This window comes from Danio rerio, chromosome 23, assembly GCF_049306965.1.
Source record: "Danio rerio strain Tuebingen ecotype United States chromosome 23, GRCz12tu, whole genome shotgun sequence".
Lineage (NCBI taxonomy): Eukaryota > Metazoa > Chordata > Actinopteri > Cypriniformes > Danionidae > Danio > Danio rerio.
Window position 1 is genome coordinate 24,895,526 of NC_133198.1, and position 25,724 is coordinate 24,921,249.

A 25,724-nucleotide genomic window follows, 5' to 3' on the forward strand; every position below is an offset into this window, starting at 1 on the left:
TCTTTTCTTTTCAGCAGAAGAAAGAAACACACAGTTTAAAACCAAATGAGGGAGTAAATGGTGAGATAATTTTCATTTTGGGTGAACTGTCCCTTTATGACCATATTGCACTTAATTGCAGAGAAAACCTTTGCTATATATAAAGCAGTGTGAACAGAGGGAAACAAGACATTGTGACTGCTGTGTCATTGCAAATGTATATGCTGGTAAATGAGTCTGTTACACTAAAAATAATCTGTAACCTACAAACCGGTTTAAACTCAGGCTGTATAAAGGATGACGTGTTTGTGGAGCAGGAGGTTACTGTGAAAGTTTCATGGCAGCGAGCCAAGGGAAAGTTAAAATGAGTAACTAACAGCTGTTGTTTTATCCTGCTTACAGTAAACTGTACATTATCTCTGTTTGAACTCTCTCTCTGTGCTTGTGTATGGGCCTGTGGTGCAGTGGAGGAGGAAGGCTTTCCCCACCCTCTTAACAATAGCCTGGTTGTACAGACAAAACTGCTGGGCTGGAGATGGAAGACACGTCTCCATCCTCTGTACTCCAGCAGCATGTTAATACTCAATCAACTTCTTGTGTTCAAGAATCTTGCTGCACAGATTTCTCTCTTTTTTATTAGAGCTGGGTAAACTGGCTAATATATATGCACTCCTGAATTATTAGGCCCCCTATATATTTTTGCTCAATTTCTGTTTAACTGAGAGATTTTTTTCAGTACCTTTCTAAACATAATAGTTTTAATAACTCATTTCTTTTATCTTTGCCATGATGACAGTACATAATATTTTGCTAGATATGTTTCAGTATACTAGTATTCAGCGTAAAGTGCAATTTAAGGGTTAATTAGGCAAGTTAAGGTAATTAGGCATGTCATTGTATAACAGTGGTTTGTTTTGTAGACAATTAAAAAGTATTGCTAAGGGCGGTTAATAATATTGACTACAAAATGGTCTAAAAAATAATGTTTTTTTTCTAGCCGAAATGAAACGTAAAAGAAAAAAAAATAGTGTGAAAAATGCCATGCTCTGTTAAACATCATTTGGGAAATATTTGAAAGAGAAAAAAAGTTCACAGGAGGGCTAATAATTTTGACTTCAGCTCTATACATGTATATATTGAACACTGCTGAACACTTAACTGATAAGTTCTATTTTTTAGTTTAACTAGTCATCTTAAAAAGCATCTATGATGAAAATGGTCTTTTTGGACAGAATTGTGAGTAGGTGTAGTGTGTCCACAGTCATATTGGGGTGATATAAACACAATAAGTCTTTATTTTTAAAATTTTTCTGACGATAAAATAGGATCCAGACCCCCCCCCCCCATTTTGAGGCTGACCGCAACTTGACCTAGGAGTTCGGTTTCCCCACCCACTGAATTGATTGACAGCCGTGAACATGTCTCCGTAGTAGCACACATAATCATATCCACAAGACAGAATCTGCGCAAAGCTAGCAGGGATTAAAAGATCTGTTGAGCTATCTGTGATCATCAATCATCATCATCAAATCTGATCAAGAATAACTTTTACAAGTTTAAAACGTTTTTAATACAGTGCATTTTATCGTCGTTATCACCACAGCCGCATATTAGTACATTTATAAAAGAAGACACACCAACTCTGGTTTGTGGACATTAAATCAGGTTGATTTTGTACATTAACATGACAGATTTCCATACAGCAGTGGATATTAACATGTGTCCTGTCACATTTGCTGTGCAAAACTAGTGCAAAGTTAAATGAGTGCAGTGTGTGTGTGTGTGTCTGCTATGTGTGTGAACTTTGTAACTATATTGTGTGTGACTCATCGAAAGGCTTGAATTAACTCCACAACAAATACATAAAATAATCATTGTAAAAATTCTTACTGAGGTATTTCTCACAAACTTTATACAAGATCTGCTTGCTACATATCTTTTACTGTGCTGTTTATCTGACACAGCCGGAGACTGAGGGCCTACTCGCACTATGCAATCCAAACCGTGCCCATGGCAGTTTCCTGGATTGTTTGAGAAGTGTGAGTGCTCTGAGCGTGGTTCACTTGGGCTTTGGTGCAGTACGCTTGTGTGTGAGTGCAAAACGCACCTATGCCCGAAACTGAAAGCAAGACCTGACTTTTGGATTTATTAAACATTCTTACTGTTTAATGAAAGCATACTGTCGTAGAATATTACAGATGCAAACTCCTCACTGCACCACAACTGCGCTTTCAGCAAACCTCCTAATTCCTGCAGCACGAGGACTATGATTGTTTATGAGCGTCAAAAGTGGCTGATCTGTTTGGCGAAATATTTAACAGTGTGTCACTGCATATTAAACCACTAACAATATAACTAAAGAAATCTCCACTGTGCTGAGCGGAAGCGCTTCTTACTGATCAGTGCGTCATCGATGACCTAATCGTGCCCAGGCCCGAATGTAATGTGAGTGCAGGCCGTCGGGGGAGACAGGAGAGGGGACAAGCATGCTTTATCCCGATTCAAGTCAAATGTACATAGTTGTGAGTATGCCCTGAGGCACACTCTTGATAGGCACGTGGGACCGGTGGGCAGGGAGAACCAGTATTAAAGGCACAGGCAACCAAAAACAGCTACATTATGTTCAGAGCAGACAATTCCAATGTTTTGAAAGGTATAATAAATAATCTGATGGATGTTTTGAGTTGAAACTTTAGACACATTCTGGAGATACAAAAGACTTATATTAAATCTTGAACAAGTGGTAAAATAGGTGCCCTTTAATTACCTATAGTCTAGACATTTTGTGTTAAATGTCAACTCTAAATGAAGGGGTGAAAGGAGTAGTTGGTTATTGAACAGAATATGTTTTATGAAAACAAAGAAAATAACCGCACCTTTCAGGCTGTGATCCTCGCGCATACCTAATGAAACATCGAACATTCTTACTGTTGTTTTTTTTTTTTTATGTAAATGTTCCAAACATGTTTGACTTTTGTGTTTGTGTCGCTACGTCTTGTGTTTGTAACATGGCTGGCCTATTGCTTGTTGAATGTCTTTCAAAACTTAAAAGAGATTTTGTGGTTAGCCATCTAGGTCTAGTGATGTGTTTTGCATTACAGTTCTTCATAGACTTTGCTTACACATAAGGTATGTCGCATACAGTCAAGTCATTTTTTTAGTTTTCATTGCTGTATTTTACAGATAGTGACACCAACACTTTATTTGGTAAACAAGTTTAGTCTCTTAAAAATGCACTTTTGACAGTAGCTGCAGTTGAGAATAGCAGAAGCGTGAGCTGAGATCTAGATGTAAATTAATAATAATAAAAAAACATTCATTCATTCAATACAAATAAAAATACAGAACTAATGTGAAATTTTAACCAACATACTCTATTACTTTACACATTTAATAAATTCAATACATTAAAACATGCTTAAATTCTATTTAAATGTCCTGCGTTTCTGCCAGTAGTTTCCGGTTGTTTTTTTCCTAAAGTAAAACCATGGCAATATTAGGTGATTTTTAGACAACCAAGCTTTCTAACCTGATCATTGTTGCACAATATTTTCCTTGTTAATGTTGTGGAACCTTGGGGCTGCAGGGGCATCCGCTGCTTAAAACATATGCTGGATAAGTTGGCAATTCATTCTGCTATGGTGACTCCTGATTAATAAAGGGACTAAGCCAAAAAGCGAATGAATGAATGTTGTGGAACCACTTTATGCTGGCTTGATTTGTGGTTCACATCTGAGAGCTCTGTAACAAACTCAATTGGCCCTGTTTAGTGTTTTTTATATATTGAAATTCATTATTTTTCAGTTTATCCGAATTTTCAATAACATTGTGCATCCGTAATTCTGAGGTGTAGTTTTCTCCTGCATAGATGATTTGTGATATAAGGAGAGTAATAAACAAATTGATAAGTGGCACAGTTCAGGTTCCAGTACATTTTTTTTATTGGTTTATTGCAGATCTATAGGTTTTATGTACAGTAGGTTATATGTGTACAGTATGTTATAGATTTATGTTTGTTTTGAAGAAATTACATATACTACTGTTTAAAAGTCTGAGGTCAACATAAAACTCATAGTAAAAATATTTTCAGTAAATTAATTTATATTTTAAAATGTTATAAAAAATAATTTTAAATCATACAATGTTTCAGTTTGTTGCTTAATGTGTATTTTGTTAAATAAATGTAGTCTTGGTGAGCATAAGGGACTTTTAAAAAATAATATTTATAAAAAGAAAACCAAGACATGTCTGCCTGACTGAAAACTATTATTTTGTTGGGACAAAAATAAAAACAGTAAATATTTTACTACCATAAGCTAATTAGTTAATTTGCATGCAGATAAATATGATCTGCTTATCAAATTTTTTTTTCAATCTTATTTCTCAGTTTTTTTTATGCATCATGTATGTTCTCCCACCTTGTTTCTGTGTTTGGCCTTAAATACAATCTGCTCCAGAGTTTTCCTTAATTTCCCCTCAAGATATCCACGAGTGCCGCCTCCCCTGGACGAGCGAATCTTCTCAACACAGCCTGTCTCTGCTGTCTACAGTGTGAGTTGAACACTTCATTCCCCTTCTCCACTGACACTTGCATCTTGACTAAACTACTGATTTCTGATTTTTCTCATTATTAAAAATTAAATTAGGTAAATTAAAAATTAAATTAGAATCAATCGTATAATTCTAAAATATAAAGTAAAAACATAATGATTTAACTTTAATGTCATGAAATTCTGCTACTTCTACAGAAGATAAAATCAGCAGATCCACTAGTTTACTAAATGAAGCTCATGCTTGTAACATTAACAATAGATGTTTACTCAAGCTTTAGATAGAGGTCTCAGATAACTTTATATATAGATCCTGCTTGTTTTTTTCAGGCTTTTTGAGCTACACTTGAGCTTCAATGAAAACTGCTCAAACACAAGTCATATCCGTACAATCTATTTAATAAAAGGTGCTCTATGTATGTTTTTGACTCTTTTAAAGCATAAACATACTATAATATATTTGTAGATATTTATGAAACATGCTAAGTGAACGTACTTGTTTATTAAAAAAAAAAAAAACAATTCCACAGTCATTTGTTCCCCTTTGAAAATGTGTATTCCGTGTCAGAAAGTCTTTGTTTTGATCTCTGTAACTCTGCCCACTGCCAGTTTACCCAATTATATTTTCACACCAGTGGTTGTCTTGGAAGAAAAGACATTTTATTTTATTTTAGTCATTATGGCTGTCTCCATTTATACTGTTGTGGCTAAAAATGTGACCGGAGGACAGCAGCAACCTCAAATATTGCATATGTTATAAAAGTCCATGAGGTGGTTTTTCATTTGCAAACAATACAAATATTACAAATGTAAACATTAGCTGACCAGTTTACAATGTAAGCTCGATTGTCAGGCATACTTGTTTCTGTTGGTGTAGTCAGTATGGCAACCTGTGTGTTCGCGACAAGTTGTCGTCAAAGTGGCCGTGTGGGGGAAAAAAAAGTCACTATTTTCATCCAGTATTTTGCATTTGGTCTACAATGACTAGTTCATAGTGCACAATCCTGCACACTGCACTTTTAATGTTGAAAATTTTGTTCCATTTCAAGTTGTAGAAGTATGAAATAAGTGTCTGTCAATAGTATTGCAGGATGTTTTTGTGTTTGTGCTGAGCCATTTTTGTGTGCTGTTTTGTAAGTAGATTACTCAATTAACTGGATTCGATTATTGACAGTTTGACACAATCCAGAATAGTTCTTCAAAAAACATTAGACTGTCATTTAGGGATGCACCGATATGGATTTTTTGGGCGATACCGATAACCGATAATTCTTCAGACTTGGAGGCCGATAGCCGATATGTATAGGCCGATATTTATAAATATTTCAAAATGATATATTTTTATACAGCAAACTTCATAAAAGATTGAACTGCTCTTATGAACTAAATAGTCTATACTCAAAGCAAAAAAGCTTTAACTGCAAGGTTTTAAAATTGCAAGGTGATCATAGACCTATATTCACGATTTCACATAAATCAGCATGCAAAAAATACATTACTTCCTTTTCTTCATAGCAAATTAACATGCAACTTGACTGTTGCATAAAATTATTAAGGTTAAATAACAAAATAGGATTTAATCAACAAGCAAATTAAATATATTTAAATAAGATGAAAATGAAAGCACTAAGGACTGAAACCAGCTCAAATGTTCTTGAATAAAACGTGTTACAGTGATGTACAAATACGTCATGTCCGAAAAAGCCTTTTTTAGAGGTGTTTTGACAGTTCAGAGCCACCGTTCAAGCGAACAGCTAAATATATACAGTACGTTTAGAAAATGCGGCACAGATTCATCCTATTTGGCGTTTAAGATTATTTTAAACATGTAGCTGCTGCTTGTCAATCAGACAACACTTCTGAGCTCATTCTTGCTGTCAATTGCGGGGGAAATGATCGATGAAAAGTTTATGATAAACCGCTGAGTTTTACTCAACTGTAGAGGCAGAGTTGCCATCAGAGTCAGATTTTGATACAAAACCTGCATTGAGCTGTCTTTATAGCTAACAGAGCTGAATATAAAGACAGAATGAGCCGCTGGTCGAGAGCCTCTATAACTGGATTCCCCTCTCCCCCGTGCTACAGTGTGTGTGTGCGCGCGGTGACAGCTCGCGCGCTCGTCAAAATCAATATGAATATTTCGATCAAACTGAATACATCTTGCATCAACAACATGACAAGCTACGCGTTGATAATAACAAATAATCAGATTACAAACAACTGTTATGTTTACACGTGTTGTAAAATGTGCGGGTCCAGCTGCAGTTTGGGGTGTGTGTGTGAAGCGAAGAGCTAGGGAGAGGGAGAGGAGCGGTTTTTGGGCAATGAGACTATTTTAGGTGACTGATTTGTTGTACCACACGGAAAGTAATAAATATTTTGGACCAAGTTACATGTGTCCTCGTCCATTCACCGGCTGCAACTAAAAGAGAAGGCAATTCACCACGAAACTAATATTATTCGGCCCTGGAGTAATAAGTTAAGATCCCCTGCTATCTCTACACAACAAAGAGACGGAGCAGGAAAGGTTTACACATGTAATATTTTTCCAGAGGCGATTTAAAGCAAAATACACAATGACACTCAATTAAACACATCTACAATGATAAGAAACATGGTTACTTACTGACTTATTAATGCACAGCAATACCACATTAAGAAATGACAGACTTTGAAGGAATAAACAGTGTGAGGAGAGATCCATTATAGTGCACTGGGCAAGTCTGAAAAAGTTCCGCCCACGCGTGCGGCGCGCAAGTCTGTACAATTGCGTAATTTATCGGCTTAAAGATATCGGCCGAATTTAGACATCGGATCGATAACGATAATCCTAAAAATAGCATTTATCGGCCGATACCGATATGGCCGACGATATATCGTGCATCCCTACTGTCATTTCAAGTGAAAGTGAAAATTGGGGGTAATAATAATATTGTAAAATAATTTTAATACATATTCTAAACGTAATTAAGTACTGTTATATAATTAAAGGTACAAAAACTCTCCTGGACATGGTATCTTTTCAATGGGTTCAAAAAGCCCTTTTCCTGACACTTTAGGTCAAAGGTTCTCAAATCTCGGTCCTGGAGGTCCGATGTCCTGTAGATTTGAGCTCCAACCCCAATCAGACATACCAGGGCTAGCTAATCAAGCTCTTACTAGGCTTTCTAGAAACATCCTTGCAGGTGTGTTGAGGCAAGTTGGAGCTAAAATCTGCAGGACACCAGGGGCCTCATGTATCAACGCTGCGTACGCACAAAAACTTTGCGTACGCCAGGTTTCACGCTCAGAATCGCTCACGTTTGGATTTACTAACAATGAACTGAACGTGGGAATGTGCGCAGCTTCACGGCAGCTTTCTGGCAGGCGTACGCACATTTTTTGTGCGTGTCTGTTTTATTTCCATTGGCGACTCCTAGAGGCAGTTGTGTTAAATTCCTCTCTACAAAGTGTCTGAGCCTTGCAATGGCAGCTGTATAAGACGGGTTCAGCAGGTATATAAGGTTTCCATACCATACAATTGACCAGCTAAACATTAAAGCGCAATTTGCAGCAGTCGCCTGTTTTCCCAATGTAAACTGAGCGATCTACCGCACCCACATTGCTATAAAGACACTATCTGAAGATGAATTTGCATGCGTGAATCAGAAACATTTCCATTCAATAAATGTGCAAATAAAATATGATGCTTATTAATATGAACTTATTGATGATTCCTACTTGTCTTTCTCGTGATAAATAGTTGGCAAAATCTGATATGTAGCGGGGGAAAAAACAAGAATGAGTTCATCAGACGCTGGATTCGAGCCGAGTTCATGCTCGAACGTATCAATTCATGATCACATTCGTCTTACGAGTAGCGCCACTGAGACTGTTAAGCGTACTGCAACATTTTACAGATATAAACCACACTATTTCTTTTGTTAATGCACTCAGTGCGATGTTCAGACCCAACTGTGTTGACCGCATCAGCTAAACTCTCCCACTCTATTTTTTTCTTTTGTTGTTAATTCCGGAGAACAAACTTGCAAATAACACCGCTTTTCTCCGGTCTACCTCCGAAAGCAGCACCTCCAATTCACATTCTGTTCAAAATTTCTCTTTTTGCTTGCTTTTGACATTGCTTTTTCGTTGGGTTTTGCCATTAGCATAGTCATTAGCATATTCATACGGGGGAGGAAGCAGGGAGGGGTTTTGTGCTCGTGCATGTTGCGCTCAGTTTCACGTTCATTCAGATGTACAAAAGAATATGCGTGATATTCGGCGTACGCAGTGTTTCATACATCTGAATTTTTTTCTGCGTACGCACATTTACAGCTTTGTGCGTACGCAATGTTTTAGTAAGATTTCCACGCAAGTGTTCGTACATGAGGCCCCAGACCTCCAGGACTGAGTTTGAGAACCCTTGCTTTAGGTAATATGAACTATTATGATAGCAATATGGACTTTTTAGAATGAATTTCAATAGCAAGTTATGCCTTACGCCATAAGATTAAGAAATTGAATACTGTCTCATAGAAAATCTGCTCTAAACGTAAAACTAAATAGTGTTAAATACTTAACTCAAGAAGGAAAGTAAAAAGCTTTTATAAATATCCCACAACAAATGTGAAAAGTTTATGCATCATATCATTTACCAAACTGTTTAATTTACTATAAATCTTGTCATTTTTCTCACATGGCTGATAATTGAATGTTAATCAGACAGTGTCACTAAATTGCTCTCTTGCCGCCGGCCAATCTATGCATTGCTGATCAGAATTTCACTAATTGAGAGATCTTTTCTTCACAGCAATAACACTTGATAATCTCAGATCAACTCATCTAGATAATAGAATCAGATTCGCACACTTGCCTGAAGAAAAAATTAGCCAGAGATCAGTTATGCTGATTTAACAGATCCAGGATATGCCAAGTCATTTTAGATTGTTACAGTAAAGTGAATTTTGAAGAATGTACTCCTGGTCTCTATGAACTATTGGTTCGCACACTTTTTTTTATAAGGAGAGTACTTTAATGTTGACTTTGATTTTTGAAATATTTATCAAACATTGAACTGAATTGAACTTTGAATATATTTGTGTGTGAATTGTATTTATTTATTTATATTTGATATATTTGTCTAAGTAACTTTTTTTTGTAATGCGATTTTGATTTGTCATGTCGTATTTTTGTGTATATCCTTTTTGCCATGAAATAGCCACGAGTTGCTGATGTGGCAATAAATAAATGATAAATAAATAAATAAATTGCAGTGCAGTTTGTGTGCAAGTACGTAATAGTTGCCCAAATTAAAACCAAAAACTGTCTGGTTGCTAATCGCTGGTTTGGAGCAAAAAAAAATCCAGTTATAATTTTTGTTTTGTCAATCAGTGCATCTGTAATCTAGACACAAACCGGTCATCGGATGTATTCACCTTATATGATCTGAGGCCTGCAGCTTTTTTAGCCATTTTTTACATATTGGTTTGATTGCTTGGACTGTATCTTGAGATCAGATCACCCCTCCGCTCTTGCAGATGTCCTGTAAGATTGTATTATTTAACTTTTCTTTTGTTTATCACTTTAGCTTAAAAATGATTTAGGAAGGCTCCAAAAATGCCATGTGTTATTGATTTTACTCTTTTAGTCAGATTTATTTTTAAAAAGTAACATGAAGAGTAGCGTTCAGAGATGCAAGTGAAGGTTTCCACTCATTTGCATTTATTGTGCATTATCAAGTTCTGCAAATGGAACTGAAAATGCTTTAATTACTGGAATCCAGTAGACCATGATCAAGAAATCTGGATATAAATACAAACAACCATTCAAATGTTTGTAAGTGACAGTTTAAAAAAAAATTAAATTAGGAACAAGACTCTTACGCTAACCAAGATTACATTTGTTAGATAAAAACTTAAATCTTAGGAGGGAAAATGGAAATGGCAAAACTGAATTTTTAGCTTCATTACTTCTGTTTTTAGTGTCACAATTCTTCAGAAATTATTCTAAGAAGCAGATTTGTGAGTTCGAGAAACATTTATCATCATGTTTTCATTATTATATCTAAAAAAAATGATATGTTATGGAATCTAAGCTACTTTTTTTTAGTTGTTTAGAAAGTAAATATGGTAATAATAATTTTGAACCTGAAATGTAATGCAAGATAACTGAATCAGTTTAACTGTCCCAAACTGAAAAGAATGATGTCTGCAAAATTGTTGCAAACAATTCTTATGTGTTGAATTTAAACAAACAAATTAAACAAATCAAGTTGAACATTACTAAATTTGTTTACAATTTAGCCCAAATAAATTGTTTACAACCACTTAACTAAAAATTTAGTAAATCCAAGGAATCATCTTTGAATAATTTTTTTTCAGTGCAGTCAAATCTGACTTCAAGCATTTGAAAGATGATTTATGTTCTGCCATCAGAACAGGGAAAAAAGTTAACCAGTAAGATATAAAATAGGATATATCGAATAGTGATGATATTAACAGTAACATCTTTTACATATAGCAGAAAGTCCTTTACATATTTTCAATGCTAGATGCAATTAAATTTTATATTAAGTAAAAAGAAATAATTTATAGACACTCTGAAGTTGTAAAGCTGAATAATTGCAAATTAGGGATGCACAATATATCAGCGACCATATCATTATCGGCTGATAAATGCTATTTTTAAGATTATCGTTAACGATTCGATGTTTAAATTAGGCCGATATCTTTAAGCCGATAAATTACGTAGGCTAATTGTACAGACCTGCCTGCTTCGTCCAAGCTGGGTGGAACATGTTTAGACTTGTCTAAAGCACAATGATGGAGCTTTCCTCACATTGTTCATTCCTTTAAAGTCCGTCCTTTCTTCATGTGGTATTGTTGTGCGTTAATAACTCAGTAAATAACGATGTTCCTTATCATTGTAGATATGTTTGATTGAGTGTCGTTGTGTATTTTGCTTTAAATCGCCTGAGGAAAAATATAACATGAGCAAACATCACAGCAGTGATGCACATGTGCTAAAAAGCTCGTTGGGCTGTTTGTAATCTAATATGATTATTTGTTATTATCAACGCGTTGCTTGCCATGTGTTATTGATGTAAGAATGTATTGAGTTTGATTGTAATATTCATATTGATTATAACAAGCCCGCATGAGAGCTGTCTGTCACCACACACATACAAACACGCTGACAGCCTTCAGAGCAGCACGGGGGAGAGGTGCGAGGCGCTGGTCAATGAATCCATCGTAGGAGCTCTCAGCTCGCCGCATATTCTGTCTTTTTGTTATGCTCTGTGTTTGTCATAAAGTCATCTGTGCTCAATTCTTATCTGCTCCGCCTGCAGTTGAGTGAAACTCACAGCGGTTCATCATAAAATTTTCATTGATCAATTTTTCCCGCAATTGACAGTAAGAACGAATGCAGAAGCGTTGTCTGATTGACAAGCAGCAGCTACATGTGTTCAAAAGAATCTAAAACGCCAAATATGATGATTACTAAAATGTCATTTATCTATTAAAACTGGAAATAAGTAGTCTGAAGAAAAATTGAAATGTAATAAAATGGAATTTGTAAAAGATAAAATAAGGGAATTCTATATTACAGTATGTTCAACTCTAGGATTATCTAGTGTAGTTTTAAAAAAACAATTTTGAACTTGTTTTAAATTAAATATTTAATTTTATTTTTTTTATTGATGCATAACAGTCATAGAGTTGCAAATATAAAGAATCAGTAAGACATCAATTGTTACAATCTATCTGTAGAAAACAAAATTAGTTCACATTTTCTTTCTATCTGAATCAAACAGTACAATTATAAGTTCAAGCATCAAACAATATTTAGGTCAAAAACACAAATTAAAAAATATATAATAATAATAAGATAAATAAAATAACCTTTTAAATAAAACTAACACATATTTAGCCACTTCAGCATTACAGCAAAATATGTAAATACAAATATGCAAAGGTACAGCAGTAAAAAATACTAATAAACAAAACGAAGAAAGGGGAAAAACAAACATACACTTTTTTTGTGCTCTCCATTCGTAACTAACCCAGGGGCAAGGAAAATAGATGAGGTATAGATTTTTTTTTAAATATTTGACGTAAAATAAAGCAGTTAAATATTTAAAACTAAGTTGGAGGTTGTATTGTTAGAAAAAAATGCCCATACACAAACGTTGCAGGTCAAACATCAACTTTTAATAAGAGAATTGATTTCTGACAGCAGGTTGGAGTGACGTGTGGTTGAGCGAGCAGCAGTGGTGATGATGTTTGAACAGCAGTCAGGGAAGTGGACGGGTGCGGTGGTCATTTTTTTGCTGAGCTGGTCTTTCTCCTGTTCCTGCTTCCTGTGTTCAGTCTGAAAAAGCCCCTCATTCTGGGATCCACAGTGCTGCGTGCATGATCTCACACCACCCCTACTTAACACAGCAGCAGCACCACCCTGGAAAAGCCCAGGCTGCTGGATAAAGCTGCGTAATCCTGCCAAATAAATGGGTCATTCTCCACCTGCTAATTTGGCCTTTGAAAGCAGGGAAAGCCGGTGTTACCAAAATTCAGGAGTTAAGTCTTCTATTCACACTTGAATAGATTTGTTGAACGATAAAGAAGATGTTTGTATTTTTTCCTAAAGCTCCTACCAGATTAAGATGTCTGGTTTGCAGATGGCCATATTTTAATCCTCACAATAGGTTAAAACTGGCCGCTCTCTGTTTGAAGGCTTCGAAGGCGACAGGATTTCAGGTTTTCTTTAATGAGTTATGGAGATGCTCAGCCTGCAGTCTCTCACCGTTCATCCCCCAAGTTAATCTCATTTTAAGTTTCTGGCCCACATTTTCAATTTATAATTACAGCAGCATCTTTGAAAGCCCAGGGAGAACCGACAATGACAATGCACTCTCTCCTCTGCCCGTGTACGGGACCGTAACCACTGCTCTGCTGCTGTAATGAGAATTCACAGGAGAATTTTGTGCGCTGACTGATTGCTATCTACATGTAAGCAGAGCATGTTTGTTTATAATAGAAAGATGTAAAACCAAACAAGAGTAGACGTGGATGAAACCTGTTTTGGAGACTGTTTAGGGTTTTTTCCCCTCAGTTAATTTGTCCAAGATGAACTCTTAGTGTGCACACTTTATATGATAACATCATTGCAGTGTGGTTTGTGTGCAAGTAACCGAGTTTGCCAAAACTAAAACCAAACAACCGTCGCAGGTTTGGAGCAAAAACATCCAGTAATGATTTTTGCCTTGTCGATTGATGCATCTGTATTCTAAATACAAACTTGTCATCTGACGTATTGACCTTACATGATCTGAGGCCTGCTGGTTTTGCAGTCATTGTATATTAAATGTGACTGGTTGCTATAAATGAAATAATTTTTCGCTCATTGTTTGATTTCTTGGACTGTATCTTGGGATCAGATCACTCCTCCGCTCCTGCAGATGTCCTGTAAGATTGTATTAGTTAACTCTTCATTTTAGTCATCAGCATTAGGACCACTATGTGTACCGGTGGGAGCTGTTTACCACTGTAGCTTAGTGTTAATTCAGAAAAGCTCCGAAAACGCCATGTGTTGTTGATTTCACTATTTTAGTCAGATTTATTTTTAAAATGTAACATGCAGAGAAGCGTTTAGAGATGCAAGTGAAGGTTCCCACTCATTTGCATTCATTCAGGGTATCTGCGGGGTCTTAAAAAGTCTCACGCCCTTGAATGATACATTGTTGCATCTTCTGCCGTCTTTAAGTTGTTTTCACACCACACTGCTGGCTTTGGTCCGAACCAGTTGAAACGAACCAAAATGCAGTCATCTGACTAAATCCACATCTCTCATTGGCCAGATGTTGTTAAACATATTTCCTAAACTGCTTATGGATTGGTCAGAATTCATGTGCGGGAAAATGCCAGTGAACTCCCGCAGGTAAACAAAACCTTTTATCCTGGAGGGATGACTGCGCTGGCTGATTGTATCCCTGCTTTAGACAAACTATACATTACGAAAATGAATCGCGGGCGCGGCTGTTTTAATGCATCGCTCGTCACTTCAGGAGGAGGCGTGAATTAATTTAGCTAAACTGCGACATGGTCATCTTGCGTAATTATTACCAACGATCCATCAGGTAATGTTTTTCCCTCTCTCTCTCTCTCCGCTGTCAACAAATATTTTTCCTCCATATCCCATAAAGCACAGCGCATCGGCCTACAGCAGCTAAATTAGTCCAAAACGCGCAGTACTTTTTGCGGTTGGACATGTTTTAGTACGGATCATATTCTCACCACAAACGAACCGCTCCAGGGTTTGTTTGGAAGCATACTGAGACCACCTCTTTAAGCAGGTCTCGGTACTCTTATTTGGTCCGCTTTTGGTGCGCACTCGAGTACGATTGCTGCATTCTCACCTGCCCAAACGAACCGTACCAAAAGGGAAAACGAACTCTAGTGCGATTCAATCGAATTAAATAAGGCAGGTGTGAAAGCACCCTAAGACTAGTCAAGATTAAATTGAATGTTTGAGATGTCTCAACTCAAAATAACTTGCGGTGAGATGTCTTAAAATACATCAGTATTATTTTTTGTCTCCAGGTGCACACGAGTAATATATTTTTCTAAGGCCATTTTTATAAATGCGGCTTAAATAGCCTAATTTAACTAAGGCCTAGTCCTGGCCTAAACCCTGTTGTGAAACTAGGCCATTATGTCTTAAATTTTCAAAAAACAAATATTAGGCCTTAAAAAGTCTTAAATTCTCTGTAGTTCTTATATCATTTTAAACTGCTCTGAATTTTGCTATGTTCATAAAAAGCTATACGTAATTGGGCCGACACCCAGCCAATCAATAACAATATATTTAAATAAAAGTTTTAAGAAACTTGTATTTATTAACTCTTTTTGCTTATTAATATGGTTCATTGATCTTCCTTACAATAAAATTAGTTTTAATGCTTTTTTAGGGTTTTATATTGACCATAAAAATAATTCTCGTTTAGCCTTGTTTAAGTCTGAAATTCCATTCTTAATTGTCTTAAAATAGTGCTAAAAACTCTTAAATTTGATTTGATAAAACCTGTAGAAACCCTCTTATTGTGCATCAGCAGCTTTTACAAATGGAACTGAAATTGGTCTAAATACTGGAATCCAGCAGACCATGATAAACAAATCCAGATATAAACGACATAGCAGATCTAAATACAAAGTAGGGCTGTGCAATTGATCGAAAATCCGATTTCGATTTTGGCTTTAACGATTAGGAAGAACCATTAATCGAGATAAATGATTATTCCATCATATACCACCCCTTTCCAGTTGTAAACATTTGTTGCTCTGCAAAGCTCAGTTCCACATGAAAATAACTAAAAGCATGTACTGTAATGTAACGTTTGCAGCACGAGATGCGCATCATTCATTGATGAACCTTCGAATCATTCATCTTTTAAAAACGCTGTTGTGTGTGTGCGCGCTTAGCCTCGGAAACGAGCGGTGCACACACATCTAACACCATCTTAATGCAAGCGCTTTAATGGTCAAATACATGCACATTTGTGTCAGAGCACGGTGTTTAGTGATTATTCATATTAACCCTCATTTGTGTAATAAACAAACGAGTTGAGAATCAGAAGACATGTGAAAGAGAAACCATATCAGAACCGCACTATTCTTAAAGTGACAGTGCGCAAATATTACTACTGCCGTCTGTTTTTATTAGTAATAAAACAACAAAAGGACAAAATCCCTCACTGCTCTTGAATGAAGGACTTTTGTAGTTTTCTTTCTTACGGTGAAGATGCTCAAAGCACGGTTTGTTTCATATTTTTATTCTATTATATTCCCTTTCCTTATTCACAAGGAGGAAAATAACTGTGCATATATACAGTTTAAGTCAGAATTATTAGCCCTCCTAAATTATTAGCGACCCTTTCCCCCATATTTCTGTTTATTGAAATATTTATTTTCAACCTATTTTTAAACATAACAGATTTAATAATTCATTTCTAATAACTGATTTCTTTTTATCTGTGCTATATGATGACAGTACATTATATTTTACTAGATATTTTTCCAGATACTACTTTTCAGCTTAAAGTGACGTTCAAAAAGTCTTAATTAGTGTAATTAGGCAAGTCATTGTATAACAGTTGTTTCTTCTGCAGACAGTCAAAAATATATATTGCTTAAGGGGGCTAATAATATTGAGCTATTAAAATAGGTTTCAAAATATTTAAACCTGCTTTTATTCTAGCCGAAATAAAACAAATAATCTTTTCTCCTGAAGAAAATATAAAAACTATAAAAACAGCAAAGGAGCAAGGTTCTACAGTGTTTAAAATGTTTTCTGAAACTGTTTTCTCAGGTACAGAGACCCCCTGGCCCCCCATTTACTGCACATGAAATCAACAAGGGACACCCTAACCTAGCGGCTACCCCGCCGGGTCATGCCTCTTCCCCTGGACTATCTCAGGTATCAGTTTCAACAGTATCCACTGCGCATCTCTATGGTCATCCTAAAGGCTGGGAGCCAGGAGGAGGGGTGAGTGCAACTGAAAATCTGTCTCAGTCTACCTGTATGTCTGCTAGGGTTGGGCAATATATTCAGTATTTAAGAAATAAAAAAAATATATAAATTTAAAGATTGAAGAATTTAAGAAAGATATTAACGATTTTATTTTCACAAGTAATGTAAGAGAGATTAAACATGATTTTTTTAGTAATCTTAGTGAAGTTTATTTAGCTTTTTGCTTTAGATTTTAAAAAAAAAGTTGAAAGGATCTTTGCAATGATATACGTTAAAATAAACAACCACAAGCTGTCTAGACTGCTATGAAGGATGTTTAGATAAATGTAAATGTGCTTCTTGCTTCTTTTCTATGAAAAAAGAAACATAACAAAAAATACAACATTGAGTAAACAGCAGTTAATAAACCATTGTCTGCATGTTTTAATGTATAGAAACTTTAAACTGAACAATTAAAATTCTCTAATAATTTTCTCAACGTCACTTAGCTATTACCTATTAGGGCTAGGCCATTAATCGAAAAGTATATTTTCCTGGACAATTTTTTTTCCCAATTACTTTACCTTTTCACGTGTCACGTGAGCCCGCTTTGTTAAAGGCTTGGCTCATTTATTCTTCTGAGGCCAATTTGCAGCCGCATCTGATCTCTGTACTTGCTATAAAATAAAAAAATAATGAAACATTTCTGTTTCTCCAAATCCATGATTTCATAAATACATTGTAAAAGAAATCATTAATAATTGAGAAATCATTATACATCATTTTTACTTTAACCCTCCAGTCGTAGTTTTAATGCTGCACCTTTGTCCTGTAGTTGATAAATGTCAGGGTTGAGCTAGTTTGCTAGATTTCTGATTCAGTTCGGACTCTTAATTTCTACATCAATGAAAGATTCTAAACTCTGATTCATTTCATTCTTATTACAGTGTTTTGTTATATTAGCAATGTATACTATCAGCAACATATAAGTGATTATATAACTAATTCAATTTTGTTCATTTAGTATGAAAAACATTCTTTCATTATTCTGATTTAATTATTTACTTCATCAATTTAATCATTATTAATTTAGAATAAAAATGAATAACTAATTTTGTCAAAACGTATGGTGTCAACCCTAATCTAATACATAAATATTGTGACGTATTATAAATAATGTCAAAAAGCTTAAAATGCTGGGAAAAATAGCTATATTGCCCAGCCCTATTTCTTGTCACCATTAATCAGTGCATCACTTATTGATTGTCTTGTTTCTCACAGATGCATTACACACAGATAGAAAATCTTTAGAGGTCAGGAGGAAGGGATATCGGATAACCCAATGCAGATAAACATTTCCTATGATGCAATATAAACCATTGATTTCTGTGGTAAATCACAGCACTTCTAATACTCTAATAATACTGACATGAAGTAAAACCTAGCTCGTTTTCTTGAGCTAATGCGGATTTGATCTCAAAGATTACACCAAGAAGCTGATAAAACCGTAAATGTATATCATATTTAAGGAACCTGCTGTGCAAGTTGTCAAACAAAGTTCATCTTACTACAGTCATTGAATACAACTGGCAAATTAATAAGATGTTTGACATGTAGACATGCAGACTTCCTGCTGTGAAGTGCTTTACAGTGAACTGTATTGTTAATATTTGATAGAGACATCTTATGTAGGTATACCTCATGTTCTCAATTATAATTAAACTACAGGGATGTGTTTGTGTGTTATATTATAGGTACACCTATTACCAGTCTCTGTAGGTCCACCAAACTCGTGCGTTGTCATGCAAACAGACACACACACACACACATGCACGTGGTGATTCTGCCTCAGGAATAGAAAGTCTGTCAGGGTGACTCAGCTGTTCTCAGGCTTGTTATCTGTCTGAAACCAATGCTCACATTCCCACTCCACTGCCAGCACGACCGCCTATTAATAGGTTAAGAGTGCACCAATGGCTAAACCTTAATTACCCATGTACCCTTTCCTTAATCATAACATGTACATGTGAATGCAGATGAAGAATCGGGGAGGTTTGTGGATGTCTGGTGAATAGAGCTTTAGGCTGCTGTCTGTTTGAGGCTAACTGATTCATAGATCACTACTTTTAATAGGTTCCGTAACTAGTGGGTATCGAATAAGTGGGTGGCAGAGATTTTTAGAGTTACAGTATGCAGTACTCAAATGGGGGAATATAGGAAAGCGTTCTTATTGGGGGGGGGGGGGGGGGTATTTTGAAGTGGCTATGCTTTCAGAAGCTTAGTTTTAAAAACGATTCTAATTGATAATAATATAATTAACGTTTTCATGAGAAGCTATGAATAATTGAAAAAATGTAGATTGTTTTGCCTGCACGCAAGCAAACTTGGTCAGTTATTCATGCATGATTGACTCTGCTGCTGAGGTGGCTCTTTTTAGAAATTAAAGGGGGAAATTAGTTTCCAGTGCATTCGGATGAATCAAGTATGATTTTTACTTGAAACATGCCATTGAGAAATGGTCTGCTTAAGTTGTGCTTGCTGTGGATGTTTAGGTTGATCATCTGGCTTTGCAAACGTACACTTTTGGAATGCCCTATTTTTAATGTTATCAGACAAAGATTTTTATCTACAGAGACTTCAAATGAAATATTTTTAAATGTGAAACCTTTACAAAATTGTGAAATAAAAAATGTAAAAAGCCTTCAACTGTTTTAGATTTTTATGTTATATATTATTAATATTATTATTATTATTATTATTTATGTATTATATCTTATGTATTATTTATTCATGGTGTCCGCGGGAGTCTTAAATTTTAAAAATGTAGGCCTTAAGAAGTCTTAAATTCTCTGAAATATTGTCTTGTAGGTCTTAGATCATTTTAAACTAGTCTTAGTTTTCCTATGTGCATTTAAAGCTACCCAATCAGGCCAACTTTCAATTACCAATAATCCATTTTAAAACTTTATATTTATATTCAAGTACTTTTATTGCAATGAGATACAATTTGAAACGGCTGTTTTACAGCAAATTCTCCCAATTAAATTCCCTTATCAGGGAAAGAAAACCAAAGCAATGCATCCCATAACAAGATCTTTTATTAATGAAAAACTACACACAGAAGAAACTAGGCCATTAGAAAAATCCTTTAATCTTAGAAAAAAAATCAACCTTAATAGTCTTAAAAGGGTCTTTAAAAGTCTTAAATTTAACTAAAAGAATCCCACAGAAACCCTGTTTAAAGCTGTTGATGTATTTTTATTGATATATTTTTTATTATTATAGAAAAATGAGATTTATACAATTTGATCTTGTTTTGCCATGAAATAGCCAGAGAAGCTGATATGGCAATAAATAAATAAAAATCTCTCCCCCTCTCTCTCTCTCTGGCTTTGGCTTGAATTAATATGTTTAAACTGACACCATTCTTTACCCCTTTGGTTTGAGGAAGCCTCCAGAACTGAAATTCAGATTTTGTTTCATGCAATCACTGTAAGAAGTTGATCAATAGACTGGCCAATCTGACCAATCAGAGCAGAGAAGGCCTGTTTGGAATTTAGGAGCAGTTTAGAAATCAGAAACCAGTCTGTCTTTAATGAGCTTTTCTGTGTCACTTTTAGAAATTAGGCGATTTGATGTGTATATTATGATGCATTTAATTTTTTGAATGGTTTTGATTTGTATAAAAAAAAAAACCCCAAAAAAACTAGGAGACAATATTCGAAACCTTCGAAGTCCACAAAACAATACAAGACTGACCAATCTTTCAGTCCCTTCAGCAAAACATTAACATTTTAGATGCAAGAGCACTTGGTCCACAACACACAAGCCATTATGAATCTACTCTTTAACAAGATAAACTGTCAGCAAAATAAATTTATGACAAATAAAACCTTAAGCTGCTTTAACAAAAGAAGGTTCCCAAAATTCTGCTCTGCTCCGCCATCCTGTACAGTTCAAAATTGCCTGAACTCAATGGCACACAAATGCTACGATTGTGCCCACTCACGTCTGCTCAAGACTACGCCTCTATTTCTCTCTCTCTTTCTCTGGCTTGAAGGCAGCGTTGAGGAGATGGCAGATTTGTCAGTGTCAGCAGACCGCAGTGTTTGCAGCGGCAGGGAGTGGACACACTCACTCTGTCACCCACACTCACGCAGCACACTCACTCAGTTGTAGGGATTTTTATCAGAGACCGTAAAACTCGCATCCATCCTAACAACTGTGTCTTCTTCTCCGCCGGTGGTCGCTCCTCCTCGACCTCTCTGGGACCCTGTGACTCTACAGTCTCCGTACACAACGGGACAGAATGCCGGCACGACCCCTCTGGTATACTCTCCAACAACCCAGCCAATGAACGCACAGCCTCAGAGCCGCCCGGTAAGTGCATATGATTCATAATTCTACAGCGTCCGATCTTTATAGAAATGCATCCTTTCTGCCATGTGCTATGCTGTTGTTTACGGTGTGGTTTGTGGTGATCAGTTGGTGCTGCTGTGTCTATATGGTTCATATAACATGCCTTGCGTCATTACTTCCTCTCAGGAGGTGCGCTGCATATGCCATGTACAGCTTGTGGTTTATGTGTTTGGTGGTGATCATTCTTACTACTTTCTTTCTCTCTGATTCTCTCCTTCTGCCATGCCACTCTTTGCCTTCAATCAGTTTGCCCCTGGGCCTCGTCCTACCCATCACCAGGTAATGTACGCAAATGCATGGCTTCCTCTCTCACACCTCATAAGCTTTAGTATGTTTTTTTTTAGACTAATGCAACACATTGATTCTGTTCGTTGTGATGGTTTGGATTGTTTACAGCTCCAATATATTTAGGAGTAATGTACTGGAAAGGCTTTCATGGGCCCCATGAGAGTGAGGCCCCAGTAAAGTATGCCATGGCAGTGGTTCCAAATGTTGCAAATCCCCCTTTGAAATGAAGTGAAATGAACATAATTATTTTGTGTTGTGATATGAAAAATAGGCTACATGGCAAGCTGCAAGAAAACTTTTATAAACCATTATATAAACTATTATAAACTATTTTATAATGATAATATATTTAGAACACTTACCTAGGGTCCTTTCTTCGTACTTTGCTTAAATGATTTGGCAGATCCTGGATCATTTGATCTTAATAACTGATCTCTTGCTAATTTGGTTCTTCAAACAAGTTCGCGAATCAGATTAAAATGTCTGGATGGACTGATCTGAGATCGCTGCGTATGTTGTGAAGGAATGATCTAGCAGCGTAATGACATCATCTGATTAATATTCAATTACATCAATTCATAATAAAAACTGTTAAAGCATAATACGCAATAACTTTCCACATTTGTTGTAGGCTTCTTTGTTGTAAACATGATTTACAGTTTCATGTGTCGAGTAGCAATTGATTTAGTTTTACTTTAAGAGCGGATTTTCTTTATTATAGTAGGCCTATTCAAGTTTCTTAATAAATGTGCATCAAAAAGGCAGTTTGTTTTATTTAGTAGGTGTAGGTGTAGGTGTCTGCAATTTTTGCGATGCAAATCATCGCCATACTAGCTGTCAAAACATGTGCGTGATTGCATGAATTATTTTGTAGTGTAGATTGCATAAATTTCATTCATTCATTTACTTTTTGGCTTAATCCCTTTATTAATCTGGGGTCGCCATAGCGGAATAAACCGCCAACTTATCCAGCATATGTTTTTACGCAGAGGATGCCCTTCCAGCTGCAACCTATTTCTGGGAAACATCCATACACACTCACTCACAAACTTACATTATGGACAATTTAGCCCACCCAATTCACCTATACCGCATGTCTTTGGACTTATGGGGGAAACCAGAGCACCCTGAGGAAACCCACGCCAATGCGGGGAGAACATGCACACTCCACACAGAAACGTCAACTGATCCAGCTGAGGCTCGAACCAGCAACCTTCTTGCTGTAAGGCAACAGCACTACCTACCAAGTAACAGCGTTGCCTGCATAAGTTTTATTCATAATTTTTTAAAGCTATTATAAGTAACATTTTTTAAAACTATTTGACTATTTTCCCCGATGTACATAATCTATTACTACTGTAAAAAAATTTCAGCATTTGGTGCATACTTTCAGAACCATCTTTGCTTCAAAAGACCCAATCTAATCATGTTTGTATGAAAAAGCTACTGCTACCTAATAGGGCTGTGCGGTTAATCAAAATTGAATCGTAATAGCGATTTGAAACGTTGCGATTATCTAATCGCAAGAGGCTGCGATATGTAATATATTTGTATTTAATTTCACCATGCCCAGAGCAAATGCGTGACTGACTGTGTGTGATAGTCTTACTAGCCAATTGAGGGAGGAGTGTCTTGCTGAAGTCAACTGAAAGTATTGCTACTAACTCTAGTAGCAAGCAACAGCAAAGTACAATGGCAGAGTTGTTTCAGCCATGTTAGTTTGCTGAGTGTTCTGTATTTTTATAACTATTATTTTTTAAAAAGCTACTCTATCTCCCTAGATTAAGTTTAAATTGTTTACAGAAAGGTAAGGTCATTTAATTTGTATTTGCTGTTTGCTTTGGAGAAAATTGAGTGTTTCATTTTTAAATATTTAAAAATAAAATTAAATGTTTAAGTAAGTTAATATATTTTTAGCTTCTTTTTTTAACTAACACTCGTTGCATTTTATCAGTAAGAAACTACAATACAGATTATTGAGCTGAAGTGTGACTACAAAATTAAAACACAAATCAAATTGAAATCGCTATATCTGTCAAAAAAAATCACAGTTAAATATTTTCCCCAAATAGCACAGCCCTACTCCCTAGCTGGTTTGAGCTACCAGATCTGTTGCTATGACAACAACTCTTGGATGAGTTTTGAAAAATGAAACGATCCTGGATCGAACCAAATCCAGCTAATTGAGTAATCCATGTACGAAAAACAGACCCCTGGGATCCAGACTAACTTTTTAAACAGGGCGAGCTCACCAACTTTATCACAATTTAAGGCCACAAGCAAAACAAAACACAATTATTAGCATTTTTCCTATTTCAGCTATATTACTTACAAATGCTTTGCTATTTAAATAATTCAATTTAATCCTGTTTTAAGATTACAATGATAGCTCAGACTCTAGACTAAACTATGAGAGCTGTGCCAAAAGCATCTGATTTAGTATAAAACATGCTATGTCTGTTACAATGCACATTTGACAGTATTTTGAACTTGGCTTACTTTAAAGGTAACTAGATTCTGAGTTAGGATGTATATACATTACTTTCTGTGTATGAATATCATGATTACAACAGGTATAGCTACTGGCTACCACAGTAAAGCAGGGTGGGACCTTTAGTGGCCATGACCATGTAGACTCAAAAAGAGGACCTAAACTTTTGTGAACAGAATATATGCCATTTTAAAATGAACATTTTTGAAACTACAAACTTTCTGTTTTGTTCGTGTGTGATGGGATGATTGAACATGAGATTGACAGACGGATTGATGCAATCCATTTACTACTCAGTCAGTTTATGTTTTTACTCTTACCTATGACCCGAGGCTCATGACCGAAAGGACAAGATATTGTACACAAGAGCCCAATTATGAGACTCTTTTCCACCCTAAGAGATTGTGTGAGAAGCTTTGTTACCTGGTAGATGCTCAGACTAAAGCCACTGCTCCTTCATATTTGTTTTTTGGATACCTCCTAAATGCCTACCTGGAGAGGTGTTCCAACATGTCCCACCGAGAGAAGGCCTCAGGGAGGACCATGGATAGCTGTAAGGACTATGTCTCTGCTTATCTGGGAACACATTGGGATCCCCCTGGTGGAGCTGAAGGATATGTCTAGGGAGAGGGAAGTCTGGTTCCCTGCTGAGACTGCTGCCATATCAGCCAGTCCTGGATAAGCAGTTAAAAACGTATTGAGGGATGGATAGTAATTATACAATTTTCATTTGTGAACTTTAAACGTTTACCATATAACATTTGAAGAACTTTTAAAATATTATTCTTTAAATAGTTTAGGTCCTCACTAAGTGCCTAGAGGTCCCCCTGACAATTCCTCTTTGAGGAAAAAGTAGCCTAACACCTTCATATGTAATTGCTGACAAAACAGACCTCCTATCTGATCTCATTATGGCTGTTTACACCTGGTCACCTCAAGCTTTTTTTTGATCAGATAGCTATTCGACTGTGGAAAAGGCAGGTCTAAATTCTCTCTAAAATGCTTTCGAGACTGATATAATTCACATCTCTCAGACCACTTCAAGATGTTGAAACGCATTCCAGATGAATCTGGTACTAACCCAAATGCATCTGATTGTTGAAACCACGTGTATATTTTACTCCCACTATTAAAAAAAATAAACTCGAGAGGGCATGTGTTGTCGGCTATGACCCGTCAGATATACAAGTGCAAATGCATAAGCTACACAAATGCTTAAGGCCACAGATGACAGTTTGAGCCGTTTTATGTAAGTTTTTACCTTTCATTTTATTTTGACCATGAAATTAAATTGTCAAATGAATATCAGATGGCAGCTTTAACATCAGACAAAACACACACCTGTAGCCTGTCTCAGTTAAAAGAGAGGAATAATAATCGAAAAATAGATTCATTTAAATTGACACATGGGAGAATGTTATGCACAAATTAATTTAAAAACAGTATTTCAGACTTGTGAATGAGTGTGTGTGAATGCCAACATTTGGCCAGTAGCCTTGTCATGGTCCTTATAA

General features: G+C 36.0%; 1 protein-coding gene across 31 annotated transcripts in view; it reads left to right on the forward strand.

The window, feature by feature from the left end:
• Window positions 1-25,724, forward strand: part of eif4g3b (eukaryotic translation initiation factor 4 gamma, 3b) — an 82,273-nt gene that overhangs the window by 2,476 nt on the left and 54,073 nt on the right. For 12 of the 31 annotated variants that reach the window (XM_073938898.1, XM_009296897.5, XM_009296899.5 and 9 more), the window contains exons 2-5: window positions 4,437-4,530; window positions 16,872-17,048; window positions 21,300-21,392; window positions 21,678-21,710. In XM_073938898.1, the coding sequence (XP_073794999.1) occupies window positions 4,437-4,530; window positions 16,872-17,048; window positions 21,300-21,392; window positions 21,678-21,710 (397 nt within the window). The remainder of the gene's footprint in view (window positions 1-4,436; window positions 4,531-16,871; window positions 17,049-21,299; window positions 21,393-21,677; window positions 21,711-25,724) is intronic. The other 19 variants (XM_021474544.3, XM_073938902.1, XM_073938913.1 and 16 more) reach the window with 3 other exon arrangements.